Source organism: Anthonomus grandis, chromosome 3 (genome assembly GCF_022605725.1).
Source record: "Anthonomus grandis grandis chromosome 3, icAntGran1.3, whole genome shotgun sequence".
Taxonomy (NCBI): domain Eukaryota; kingdom Metazoa; phylum Arthropoda; class Insecta; order Coleoptera; family Curculionidae; genus Anthonomus; species Anthonomus grandis.
The window spans coordinates 22,970,061-22,983,838 of record NC_065548.1 but is presented as its reverse complement, the minus strand read 5'-3'; the positions used below and the strand labels follow the sequence as shown (position 1 = coordinate 22,983,838).

The window sequence follows — 13,778 nt, the reverse complement described above, 5'->3', positions numbered from 1 at the left end:
ATCACCGAATTATTTGCTAAACATTTTACTCTTGACCATCAACAAAGCTGTAACTCCAATATACATAACTTGCATAATGATTATCCAACCATATTTCTCAATCCCGTTAATTCTCAGGATATCTTTAAGATATTGATGAACCTTCCAAATAAATTTTCCTCTGGCTTGGATGAAATTCCGATATTCGTCTTAAAGTTTGTTGGGATTCACTTAGCCGGACCCATTTCCAATGTGATCAATGAGAGTCTTTCTACCCAAATTTTTCCTTCTGCTCTTAAGCGGGCAAAAGTAATCAAAAGTTTTTAAGAAGGGAGAAAAAACGAATATTGCCAACTATCGGCCAGTATCCGTATTACCATCCATATCGAAGGTATTTGAAAGGGTTATCCATCAAATAGTTATGAATTAGTTAACTCACCATCAAATAATAAATAAACACCAATACGGATTCGTTCCCAAAAGATCGACGGAAATGGCCATTTATAGTGCAATACAATATATTATGGAGAATCTTGAGGGAAAGGCCAGTGTAGCTGGACTGTATTTCGATTTGTCTAAGGCTTTTGACACGGTTGACCATTCTTTACTGCTGGACATCCTGGAACGGTATGGCATCAGGGGTGCAGCATCTAAATTACTCAGTTCATATCTAGAGCAAAGAGAACAAATAGTTTGTGTGACACATTCTGGCTCACCAACGTTTTCCCGCCCCCAAATTATAGGAAGAGGTGTGCCTCAGGGCTCAATCTTGGGACCTGTGCTCTTCCTATTATATGTCAATGGCTTGCCTGAGCTGTTCCCTTCTGATATGATTTGTCAATTCGCCGACGACACATCAGTTATAGTTGCCAGAAAGACAGTGGCAGATCTTTCACGGGGCTGCTCATCTGGAGTGGAGCGCATGAGGATCTGGTGTCTGGACAGTAAGTTGTCTTTGAACTTTGGTAAAACGGGGTTGATTAATTTTTCGAAGGCCAATATTGTCTCAGAATCTCTGCTTGTGTGGTCTGGTGGGCAGTCAATCCCTGTAGCCAATAGTATTAAATTCTTAGGAATACACATTGACCCCAATTTAAATTGGGAGAAACATATTAAAAACCTTTATTCCAGATTAGCTAGCTTGTGCCGATTGATTAGAAGATTAAGGGATGTAGTGTCTGAGGTATCTCTTTGCCTATTTTATTTCGGACAGGTACAATCGATCTTACAATATGGTATCTGTTTCTGGGGATCTGCAAGAGGAGCTCTAGATATATTTAGAATGCAAAAGCGTATCATTCGTTGTTTATTGGGCATGACTTACAGAACTTCCTGTAGACCTTACTTCTGCAAACTTAAAATACTCGCCCTTCCCTCACCCTTATATTTATTACTCACCCTTATACTTTTCTTCTTTAATGTTATTTGTGAAAAGACACAATCATTTGTTTGTTGAGAATAGGGCAATGTACGCTGAGGATGTGACTATGATTACACGACAAAGAAGCGATCTCCGCATTGCATTGCATAATTCAGCTTACTATGAAAGAGGTTCTCATTATATGGCCATCAGGGCTTATAGAATGCTACCTGCTGATATTAGAAGCATTGAATCTACAGTCCAATTTAAAAAAGCTGTTTACCACTGGTTGCAGATTAAATGTTTTTATAATTTTACTTTTGGATAATAATTTTAACTTTTGTTAGATATTTAGAATATTCATTTTAAATTTTGTTATTTTGTTTATATAAGTATATTGCCTCTATGAATTCTAGATAAGAAAAATTAATGTACCCTATGGGAGCTAGATCCTCCTTTGTATGACGTTGCTTTGTCGTCCTGTATACGATTTTGTTGGCAAATAAAGGATATTATTATTATTATTATAATTATTTTTATGCTTTTGTAATATTTTGTTTGTATTTTGTAGTTTAAGTTTAGTTAAATTTATTTAGTACTTACATTTAGTTTTATATAATTTTACCTATGGTGGTTTTTAGTAAGTAGTAAGTAGTGCATCTTATTTAGGTTATATTATTGCAAATCACTATAATTTAAATTTTCTAGAATTTGTATACTTGCTTGCTTTGACTGTCAGTAAAACTTCTCTTAAAATTATTGGTTGTCATCTGCGAAAACATCGAAAATTCAAAACATTTTTAAATTGTTTTATGAATCTTTAAAAGGGATTGAGTTTTGTGACAGTCAACGCGAGTCACGTTAGAGTTATTGACGTTGTCAATAAAAGTGTGTTATATATCATAAGAAAGAAGTCCTGCAGTAAGTGTGTTTCAAAAAAATTGTGATCCTGAATTTATTTACAATTTTTATTAGTTTCTTCTTATAAGTAATAAACTATTTACTTACTTCTAATCCCTTGCAAGATGTATGAGTGTGACTGCTGTTATTAAATTGAGTATTGACCTTTCGTCTTATGCTTTTTAGTTTAACTCTTATTAATTTATATTGTATATTTTGGTAAACAAGCTTATATTTATTAATTATCGATTAAATTAAGAAGACTATAATAAAAATCTCAATGTTAGATTTTAGCTGGATAAAGAAAAAAAATATGAATAATACCCTAAATTTAAATAGTATTTAGAAAATTATTTGTTGTGCATTATATAACAAAAACAACCTGAAAAGCAATTTGCAAAAATATTAACAAAATTCTAAATCTTTACTTTTATTTTTTTAAATATTTTGTTTATTTTTTAAAATTTGTTCAAATTTTTGTCATTCTAGTTTTATGCTAATTTTTTGTTTGGTTTTTATTTTTAAAGTATTTTTTTTATTAAAACCCTAAATATTTATTTGTTATAATGTTTGCATTACCAATAAGAAAGATATTAATATAAGAAGTTATTTTTATTTAATAATAGACCCCACGGTATTGCAAAGAAATGTTTAAACGCAGCTTATTAAGTAGCCAGACTTACGTTTAGTGGTTACACACATTTTATTATCTATACCTGTAAAAGTATAGATCTAGGATGCAACACTTATGTTGCATCACTAATCTAGGATGCAACACTTGTGTTGCATCCTAGATTCACAAATATTCTTTTTAGTTTTCAACTTTATTTTAAGGTTGTGACTTGTGTTTTTTGTAGGTGAGACTCAACAGAACACTTTGTTCATGTTGCAAGAAACAATTCAACGTTTTTGTTATCCAGGCTACTGGACTATATCAGTTTAGAGTACATGCATACATAACCCTGTAACAAAGTATATTATAAAAAAGTAAACGGGTATAGGAAGATTCTTTAGTATAAAAAACGAGGCACTGTTACTTTTTATAGCCAAACTTTTAAAGGGCGCCACCTCAGCATTATTTTAGTAAATAACTTATCATAAGATTTTTGTGCTACCCTGCTTACAATAACTGACTAAAAATTGATATTTTTTCATGTTTCCGCAACAAAAAAGCTTCACTTGTGTGAAGTAAAAGTGTCGAAAGTTATTAGTTTCTAAGATATTTGTTTTTAAATGTATTAATGCATTATTTGCACAATGATAATGCAACATTGTAGCGTTTTATTTTTCTACTCTTATTTTCACTAACGCTCCATTGATATTTCATTAATTTCAATAATTATATTAATAATTTCAGTCAACTTCTTTTATCGATATTTCTTTAAATTCACACTGTCAATGACACATTACTACTGTAACGCATTACTCTCCTGGTTTTATTATTCATGCTTTCTGTTGACGGTCCGTCACTCTTCTGGTTGGTCTTGATTGATGTTTTCTCTGATTGGATTGACATTGACAGCTCAGGCGAGAGGTGGGGTCGTAACTTATTTAGTCGGTACTGCATCCATTTTTCGAGGACTTGTTCCCGTGTCGCAGGTAGAAGCGCACGCAAAAGGCCAGTTTTTTATTTTCGAAATTTGTGAAGCAGGAGGTGGCCAATATGGCTTATAATTTATAGTCATTGGTCTTATTCCTTTAGGGAACTGTTTATTTCATAATTCTGGTGCAGGATGCCCAAGATTTTCATGGATAGATGGTAAAACTTAGCAAGGTGAGTGTGTCACATTTTGAACGCCATTCATTTTTATCGACAGTGAATACAATGGCAACCGTTGTTTTAGGGTTTTACTTTTCCGTTTTACTTTTCCGTTTTCCTCTTTATTCTTCTTCAATTGTTGATGGCTGCAGGCTTTTGATTTTTCCGGGAAATTGCTGAGAGCGGTGGAATTGGAGCCAGAACCAGAGCTAGTATTAGATATTCCCAGTCCGGATAGCTAAGCTACAAATGGCATACATTTACAGCCTCGATTTTGGAGGCCAGCCGTTCATTTCTTGGAGGAATATACAGGCCAGTTTATTCCATTTATTTAAATAATATTAACCATAGATTTGTCTCTCTTATTTAAGTTTTTATTAATATACTTTTAATTTCAATTTATTGCTACAAATATTTAATCAATATCATAATTTAATATGTCAATTTCCTATCTATAATTTTAGTTATTTTTTGTTCAGTATTTTTCAGTACCTTTTTTAGTAGTTAAGTAGATATAACTTGGTTAAGGCTGATATGCCTGAGGTAAAAAGGTTCATGAACTTTCCCCTGCGTAACACAAGTATATACTAAAAACTTTAATAATTGCAATTTATTTTCCAAGTGCTGAAATCTACTTAGTAGTGAAATCATAATTTAAATGTTACTTTTGTCAAATTTATTTTAATCATGTCAACATTATTCATATTTCAATTCATAATAAATTATTAACATTTAACAGATTAGAAAATGAGGTGTATACATATCTTTGGTGTAAATATAATTTGGTTGTATTGTTAAGATATTTTTTTTTGCCTCTTTAAATCTACTTTATCCAGGGTCATTTAATTGTTAATTGAAACCTATATACCAATTCTTTTTCTTAGTTTTTTTTCATTCATAAAAAAAAACTAAGTGGCGCCCTCTTATTTAATAGTTATAATCAAGTTTAGATTCTTTAATAGCCAGTCATAAGTGAACCTTCGAACAATCCCAAGCCTCCAATAATTCTGAGCTACCGTCTGCAAACTCTTGGCAAACTAGTAACACTGTAAAGTTAACGCCACAACATTTGTATAACATAATATTCAACTTACTTTGGATAATATCCGACTACTGTTACTTTGCTTTTTATTGTTTGTCGTAATGTTAATAATAATATTAATAATAATAATAATAATAATAATAAGGAATAACAAGCAATTAAAGAAAACAAGATAATTCACTTTTTACCAAACAAAAAAAAACATTTTATCGTGATCTTAATTCTAGGCACCTGACAACTACAAAAAATAGTACATATCCTACTAAAGAAGTTATTTAGCAAGTTTGGAAAAACCCGATTAAAATACCGGCACAATGCAATCAACGCGCCAAGTGGATTAATAAAGAGAGAGAAGGTGTCGGTAATGTCCCTGAAATGAGACATAATCTCTTGACAAGGTCACATCTATTATAAAAAATGCACACAATTGGAAACCACCGGGACCTGAATGAATGCACAAAAGAAGTTAGGGTGTAGACACGACCGATTAACTAAGTTTTTTATTGACATATTGATTAATGCTTAATTAGTGCTCTTCTTTTTTACCCGCAAAATATCACCCAATTACCTGTTTACCAACGATGTATAAAATTCTTACTTCGTGTATTGCCGAAAGGATATACGAGCATTGCGAACATAACTAAATTATTGTAGATGAGCAAAAGGGGTGTACAAGAAATGCTATAGGATGCAAAGATCAACTGAAAATTGACTCTGCGATAGGTAGTCAAGCTTATACCTTTGACTCCGTGCCCCATAGTTGGCTTTTTTAGACGCTCAAAATCTACAAAATCAATCCACATATAACTTATTTTTTAGAGCACGCAATGTCAACTTGCAGTACTATTATGCAACAAAATGAAGCAACCTGAAGTATCATGACGCAACCCATCCGAATAAAAGGAGGTATATTTTAACAAGAAGCGCTAAGTCCTCTTTGGTTTTGTTTGGCAATGAACTCTATATCATAAAGATTAAACTCGACTAACTATGAATATTATATCAAAAACAACAATGCCGATATCTTTGATCTAAAAAGGTAAGGTTAATCAAGATAATTTTCAGTTGGAGATTGGAAACTGGACCCAGTCATGGATCAAGTTGGGGAGACTTATAAGTACTTAGGGGTTAAACAATTACAAAGAATCGACCATCGGACCATAAAAGAAGAACTTATAGCAGAATTTCAAAAAAGAATGAGACGGTGCTAAGTACTGGACTTAATAGCAAAAAACTCTGTAAGGCAATTAACACATACGCTTGTTCACTGCTGGGCTACTTATTTGGTGTAAGTACATGGAGTTAAATAGATATTGCGAACTTATAAAGAAAAATGAGGACCCTCTTTACTAAGTACAAATATCATCATCCCAGAAGTGCGGTTGAGAGAGCCACGCTACCACGATGCGTGGTAGCATGGGAGAAAGAGGATTTATCGATCTAAAAAAGCAATTAAGTCAACAAATTAATAATTTTTAAACTTATTTTTTTAAAAAGTCTGTGGATTTATCTCTCCATGCAGCTATTTGCCAAATAGACGAGTTTACCCCACTTAAACTTAAAAATGCAAAAAATGTAACAAACCATCAAATAACAAATTACAAAATACAGAACTGGAAAGAAAAACCTCTCCACGAAAGACATATTAACGAAGTTCTCATGCAAGAACATTTTGACAAATGTGAGTCAAACTGTTGGCTGATCTTAAAACAACTATTTCCCGAAACAGAGGGTTCAGTCTTGGCCATCAAAGATCAAGTTGTTTCAACGCGTAATTATCTAAAGTTCATAGCAAAAGATCCAGCTATTAAAGTTGACCGATGTAAATATGGATGCCTAACATCTGAGTCAATCCAGCAAGTAATAGAAGGTTGCCAAACATTTGCGACCACGGAATATAAAGAGAGACACGGTGCGGTAGCAAAAATTATACATCAATAACTCGCTCTAAAACTGAAACTTCTTCAGGATGAAAAGCGTCTTTATTATAGGTATGAAAGGATTCTGGAAAATGCAAATTTTAGGCTTTATTGGGATTTTACTATTTTAAATGATCAAACTGTGAGTAGTAACAGACCTGACTTAATTTTAGTGGACAAGCAACATCAGATAACATCTCTTATCGAAGTGGCTATTCCCAATACTAACAATTTAGTTCAAAAGCACTCAGAAAAAAATTGAAAATATCGCGATCTAGAAGTACGGCTACAGAGGCAACGGTAAATGAATATTATTAGAACGATACCGATTATAATGTCGACAACGGGACTCTAGTGAGAACTAGGTCTCAATCAACATATATACAGAGAACTACAGAAAGTGGTGCTATTAAATACAACCCGAATTATAAGGAAATTTTTGGGAACCTATTGATCGTCACCATGGGCCCGATAACCTGGGAGGGGCTTTACAGAGCTCATTCCCTTTGAAACTTGAGTAGCTGGGATAAGTGTATGTTCCCCTCTGAGGGAGTGCGAGCCATTTTGGCTAAAAATCAATAATAAAAATAATTTTAAACTTTGAACAGAGTAAAGAAGACCAGTGGCAGAGTGTGAAAGCACAAACACCTCAACAAGACTGCCAATTTAATTATACTTGATTATGTTTTTGGAGTAACGACACTTAAATAGCTTCATCTAATAATCTACTGTGCGATTACCGCTAATATTAAAACCTTAAAATTAAAAATAATGAAGAACCAGTAAAGTATTACGCATAACGAAAGCTCGACACCACCGTGAAAAAAAGACTAAGAGACGACTAAAAAAGATTAAAGATATTAGGAAAGACATTGGCTGGCTAAACGAATACGTAGGAGGTATCAAAACCAGAAAAGTACGAAAAGAGTAGAGAAAATAGTGCGTCAGACCCAACAACATACACAGCAGGATCCAGAAAACTGTACTAAGAAAAGTTATCTATTTTTTCAGGTCGCTTAAATATGTATAAATTCACTAATAAGAGTAAAGAAGATAATTTTATTTTTTGAACGCTCAGAGAAGCAATTTTATCAAAAGCTCAACAACACTTTTCCAATAAATACAGTCATCAGAATTCACCTCACTAAATAAAGCATCGAAGAGTTCTGGGGCACTCAATTAACACCTAATGAAGGCATCTTAACACTGAATAGTTGAATGAAGAACGAGCAAAGTGTCAAACATATACTCAAATGGCATTTTTACCATTTTTAGTTGACGAAGTGATGAAGGCCATAGAAAAGCAACATAACTAGAAAGCTCCAGGCCCAGATCACGTCCAAAATTACTGGTTTTAGAAATTGTGGTCAACACATCAACCGATCGACCTTCTAAACGATGTGCTCATAAATCCTCTTAATACATGTGGAACAACATCAATAACGAATAACTCTTTCCCATCTATTAAATTTACCTTCGAACAAGAACCAAAAAACCAACTTCCATTCTTAGATACTTTTGTCATTAAAAGTAATAATACATTTTATATATTTTATATTTATAGAAAAGTAACAAAAACTTTTAAATACATAACTAGTGACTTTAACCAATGTTTTCAATATAAAATAGCTAGCATGCATTTCTTGTTACATCGTTTGGTCTGATTTCGTGTACATGTTTTAATAACTAGCCACTTTGTAGGAATAGACAACTTATTACTTAAACCAGTTAATAACAATAAAAAAATAGTTGCATACGAAAGTTTAGTAATATTCAAAATGCTAATAAATATTTAGCATGTTTGAATGCAAAACACGCATATTTCCTTTCTTGTAATTAAAAAATAAAGAAATAATTATTCGATAAGAATCCTTTCTTCTAGCCATTTCAAATCCCTCGAAAAATGCCGCCACGAAATAAAACTATAAACCAGCAAAGATTCAAGTCAAAGTCTCATTACGGCGAAATAACGCGACCGCAAAACGTAAAATCTTCAAACGCCATTCCCGTTTCTATTTTTCATCTCACTAAGTTCTGCAAGATGTTCCTTTTTAGCTAAGTGTTGTCCCAAAAAGAAATAAAACCACACTTATACACTGCTTTTGTACCGGCAATATCATAAATTTTAGGTCTTTCTTGCTGGCTCGTATCGGGACACTAACTAGTTTAAATGAAAGGGAATATTCGCCCAATTTCATTTGCCTCTTTTCGGGTTAATTTTAGGTAAAGTTTGTTTTTATTTAGGCGAATTTCAGTTGTGTGAACCTTTGGGGCTTTTAGGTAATTTATGTGACTAAATTATTTTTAATGGTTGTCTTAATTTTATATTGATAATATATATTTATACTATGTACATTAATGAAAATTACTGTAAATAAATTGTAATATGATTAGAAGAGCATTCATATAATATGGCCACCAATATTTTAAAAGAATTAGAAAAGGGTTTATTAGTTAAATATACTTAAAAAATCTAAAACCGCCATTACAGAGAAATAGGTCAACCTTAAAAGTTCTTATACTAAATTTATTCTACTACTCTTAGTAAAAGTTTTCCTCTAAAAATAGCATTAAATAAACTTAAACATTTCTTTTTAATAATCGTGTTACCTTAATTTAATACTAACAGTTTCTGGTTTGATTTTTAAGGCAAATTTAGTTCAACCGCCATAAAAAAGCGTACCAGTTATAATTAAGTGCATCATAACATATTCTGTCTTTAAAACATCACCAATTACTAATTAAAGGTTAAATTTCTGCTTATATGTCAGATCTTTATCAACGGACACTATCTAGGGTACAAAATTATGAGACAGGCCCGTATGGGATATCGTGCCAAGTAATCCGTTCTCGGGATTTTGGACAAAAACTTACAAAAATGAACGACAATAGTTTGTCACAGATCAGGGGCGTGGGTTTTTAGTAAAGCAAAAGAGTATTTAAAATGAATTAATTAAATCGAATATTGACCTTATTTTAAAGGGCTGTGTTATTTCTCTAGATTTGGCAATTGAGGGGTTTCTGGGAAAAACAACATTTGTCAAAAAAGAAAAAATGTGGCAAATTAACAAAAACTGATTTTGTTGCTTATTCGGCTGTGAAACCCAGTTTTTTAGTTTTAAGGCTATGTAAGAAGGCATCTTATATATTTTAAGGTGTATTTCAAGAAAAAATCGGATTTGTGAATGAAATAAAATACAAAAAAGTCGTGACAAATGTTGTTTTTTAGGAATTTTTTAGAAAGAAGCTTGTAAAACAAGAATTATTTTTAGATATATTTATTTAAACGAAACTTATGTATTTTGGAAAAAAAAAACATGTTCTTCAAAAGTATTCTAACTGTATAATAATATTTCTATTCTATGTCACTAGTTTCACTGCTGTTGTCGTCATTGTCTGTATCATTTTCTTTATTATCTTGTTTATGAGTATTTAACATCTTTTATAAAACATTAAATTTTTAGATTTTTTAATGTACTTTGATAAATTTAGTAGATGCTTAATTTTGGATTGTTTTAGTGTTACTGATTCCTTGTAGTTTTGCGTCAAACGAACTTCTCTTGGCAAGGATTTGTTATTTCGTATGTAACTACGTTCCCACTCTCCAGAATAACTTTGTCTTGCTAGTACATATCCCGGTTCATTTCTGTCATACTTAAGCATTCTTGCTGTTTTAATTTTTACCGGTGGTTTTGGGTTTTTTAGAAAGTATGGACAAATATTGCTTGATACATCAAATATCATGTTTGAGTCTATGTTAACAAGTTCATAAGGGGATGGTTTTTCTCGTGCTTCCTTTATAATCTTGTCCCATTCTGAAGGTACTTCAACGGTTGCAGTTTTCTTGTGTCTTTCAATGAGAGAAAAATCTCTATCATTTGATAAAAAAGAATGTCATCTAACTGGAAATATGTGGATAGTACTTTCGAACATCTGCAAACAGTGAGCTAATACATACAAAAAACGCATGAGAACATAATTTTTATTTTGCCCAGCACACCCATCGCTGAGCAATATTAATTTTTTTGTGGTAACTTCATGGTTTTTTAAAAAGTGAAAAAGTAGAGAAGCGACATCATTTTGTCCTTTTTTCGCAACAGTTTCGTCATAGCAGTACATTGTTGCATTATCATTTCCCTCATTATGTATTCCAAAAACATAGTACCATATCTGAATGGCGTAAAAAACTTCATTTGTGCGAATATGGAGAACTGGTTCTGCATAAAATCGAAAGATATGCAACAATAATCGTCAGGATTTTGCCTAGCTAAATTTCGGTAATGCTTCTTTAGCTGATAAAACTTTCGGCTTTACATAAATGTAGATTTTTTTCAGTCTTTAAATTTGATTTTTTTTCTATGTCCGTTTCGAGGTTTATCTGTTGCATTAAGTTGTCGCATATGCCACAGGTATCACTTTTTGGAATACCAAACTTTAACTTAAAATCTCTTGTAAAAACCTGCCAATAAACAATAAACTTTATTAGTGACTCGCATATCTGCATTTTCTTCACAAAACATTTTATACATTTTTTTGCAACTTAAAGTTTCTGGTAAGTAGTATACATTTGGATTATCTCTGCGAGAATAATGAGACTGTCGACACTTAAAAGCTTTTATATGATCACGAATAGTAGTGTACACTCTTCTGTCAGTTTTTCGAGGTCTATTTGCATAATGACCCCGTCTGTCCTTTGGAGATTTTCCTGTTTTTACAAGACATAACTTTATTCATCGCAATCATTCTTTTGAGATTCCATATATGCTACAAAATGCTTTGGCACACACCAGCACTTCATTGACTCCATCTCTTATTTTGTATTTATAAGAAGCTAGATGTTGATGTTTTTGTAGTAAAGGCTCATCCACAGCATCTTCCACTTCCTGAATTCCATTATCCTGTGGCACATCTTGATGTCTTCTACGACTACGTCTTTGCCGTGGGGGGCTAAATGATATTAATCCTAAAAAAATATATTATAAGATTTACTATTAAAGCATATTATGTTATAATATTTATTACCAGCAAGATGACTATCCTGGGCATCTTTAGATTTAAGCATATTAAATTTGGTTAAAGTGGTATTTGTTTTGTCTTCTGTAATCTTCTCAAAGCATTTTAAACGAGCACATCTATAAAATATGTATTATTTAAAAAAAAAAGCTAAACTCATAACTAACCTGCAATCTGGCCCAGTAACTCTAGCTGGCTTGGCTATTCCTTTATTATTAAAAAAAGGTTCACCCTTAACCCTGGCTATTTTATCCAATGTCCTTTTATTGGTTTTTGGCTTCTTTTTTTCTGGCATTTCAGTATTGTCCGCTGGATTTTGTCTTTTATATTTTATATTTGTGATAGTAAATGTTAATTTGACACAAGACACGTTTAACCAACAATCAACAATAAACACTATTCTAACCTAACTTTGTATAATATATCGTTTCTCAAAAAAACAACACTTGTCATTGACAAGTGTTGTTTTTATGGGAAACAAATGTTGACTAATGTCGTTCTTATGGAACCGACGATTCCTTAAACGCATTTTAGACGGAGTCAGAGAGCAGCATTGAAACATGTAGAACGCAACAGCGTTGCCAACTCAATTTCAATAAAAAGTGACTAATGTTGTTTTTCCCAGAAACCCATCAATTTACCAATAATATGATAAATGTGTTTTTGGTTAATGTTTCATTCAACTGCCTTCTACTAACTAACACTACTATTAAAATTATGTTAGTTTAGAAGAAATATTAGATACATAAATATTAAAATTTAGCTTTACCTACTTCCCTGCAGAAATTCAGTTCACTTCAAAACGGCGTCTACTGTTTCCTAGGTTTTTAGGATTTACGAGCTGAGCTATGAAAATATTATAGTATCGTAAATTTATGCTTTTAAATGCCTCTATAAAAAATCGGGACATATTAAATCTGGTAACTTAACTACTTATTTAATAAATGCGAATTTAGCGATCAAAGTAATAGTATAATTTATACATATAAGCTGTCATCTCTTCTTCATGCCTCCCTCTCCTAGCAATCTTCTCCTGCCCATATAGCACAGAACATCTTTAAGATTTTTAATTTTTATCTTTAGAATATACTACGATTATAAGACCAGAAAAGATATTTTTAAGATATCTGTTTAATACCGTTTGTTGCACATTATAAGTTTTAATCAATATATAATAAATTCGTAAAAAATATATTTTGACAATTTGTTCAAAGCGGCCAGCTCATTATTGATATGATCTTAAATCAGTATCTTTATGCTTAGTGATTGACAAGAGAACGAGGCAAATCCACCATCTAGATAAATACAATTCTGCTGATTCATTTGAATAAGAAATTTTATTATTATTTTTTTAGGTACTTGACACTGGATAAAAAAAACTACAAGTCAACGTCTTCACTCATACTACCATAATTTTTAATGCATTTTTCATAAATTTTCTTATTTCTTAAGCAAACTTTTCGTAATTCTTATCTGGAAATTTGTTCACATGTTTTGTCTTGTTCGTGTTGTCAATTTTTTTAATATTCGTTAAAGGGTTTTATAAACTTTATTTCACTCACGGAAAGAAATCCAGAGATATAAGGTCTGGAAATCTAGGAGGTCATACTACAAAAGGACTATTGAGGCCAATTAGGTGCGACATTATGGATCGGAGCGCCATCTAACTGAATATACAAATTTTCAAGTACTATACTATTTCAAGGAATATACAAGTTCAGAGCAAATCATGATCAGCATAACAAAATTTATGTTGCGATGAAATAAAAAATCTAGCACCGTTGAAAGTCGTATTAAAAAAGAAGG

General features: G+C 32.0%; 1 protein-coding gene across 1 annotated transcript; it reads right to left on the bottom strand.

The window, feature by feature from the left end:
- Window positions 1-10,350: 10,350 nt before the first annotated feature.
- LOC126734619 (uncharacterized) lies at window positions 10,351-12,321 on the bottom strand. The gene is made up of 3 exons (XM_050438317.1): window positions 12,140-12,321; window positions 11,982-12,091; window positions 10,351-11,922 (listed from the first exon to the last, which is right to left on the bottom strand). Exons 1-3 carry the CDS (start codon window positions 12,265-12,267, stop codon window positions 11,699-11,701), a joined length of 462 nt encoding a protein of 153 aa, XP_050294274.1. The 5' UTR covers window positions 12,268-12,321; the 3' UTR covers window positions 10,351-11,698.
- Window positions 12,322-13,778: the final 1,457 nt, after the last annotated feature.

Coding starts and splice junctions, on each gene's coding strand:
- LOC126734619 (XM_050438317.1), bottom strand. CDS start 12,267: ATGCCAGAAAAAAAGAAGCCAAAAACCAATAAAAGGACATTGGATAAA. Junction 12,092..12,139: donor GTTACTGGGCCAGATTGCAG/GTTAGTTATGAG, acceptor CATATTTTATAG/ATGTGCTCGTTTAAAATGCT. Junction 11,923..11,981: donor CCAGGATAGTCATCTTGCTG/GTAATAAATATT, acceptor ATATTTTTTTAG/GATTAATATCATTTAGCCCC.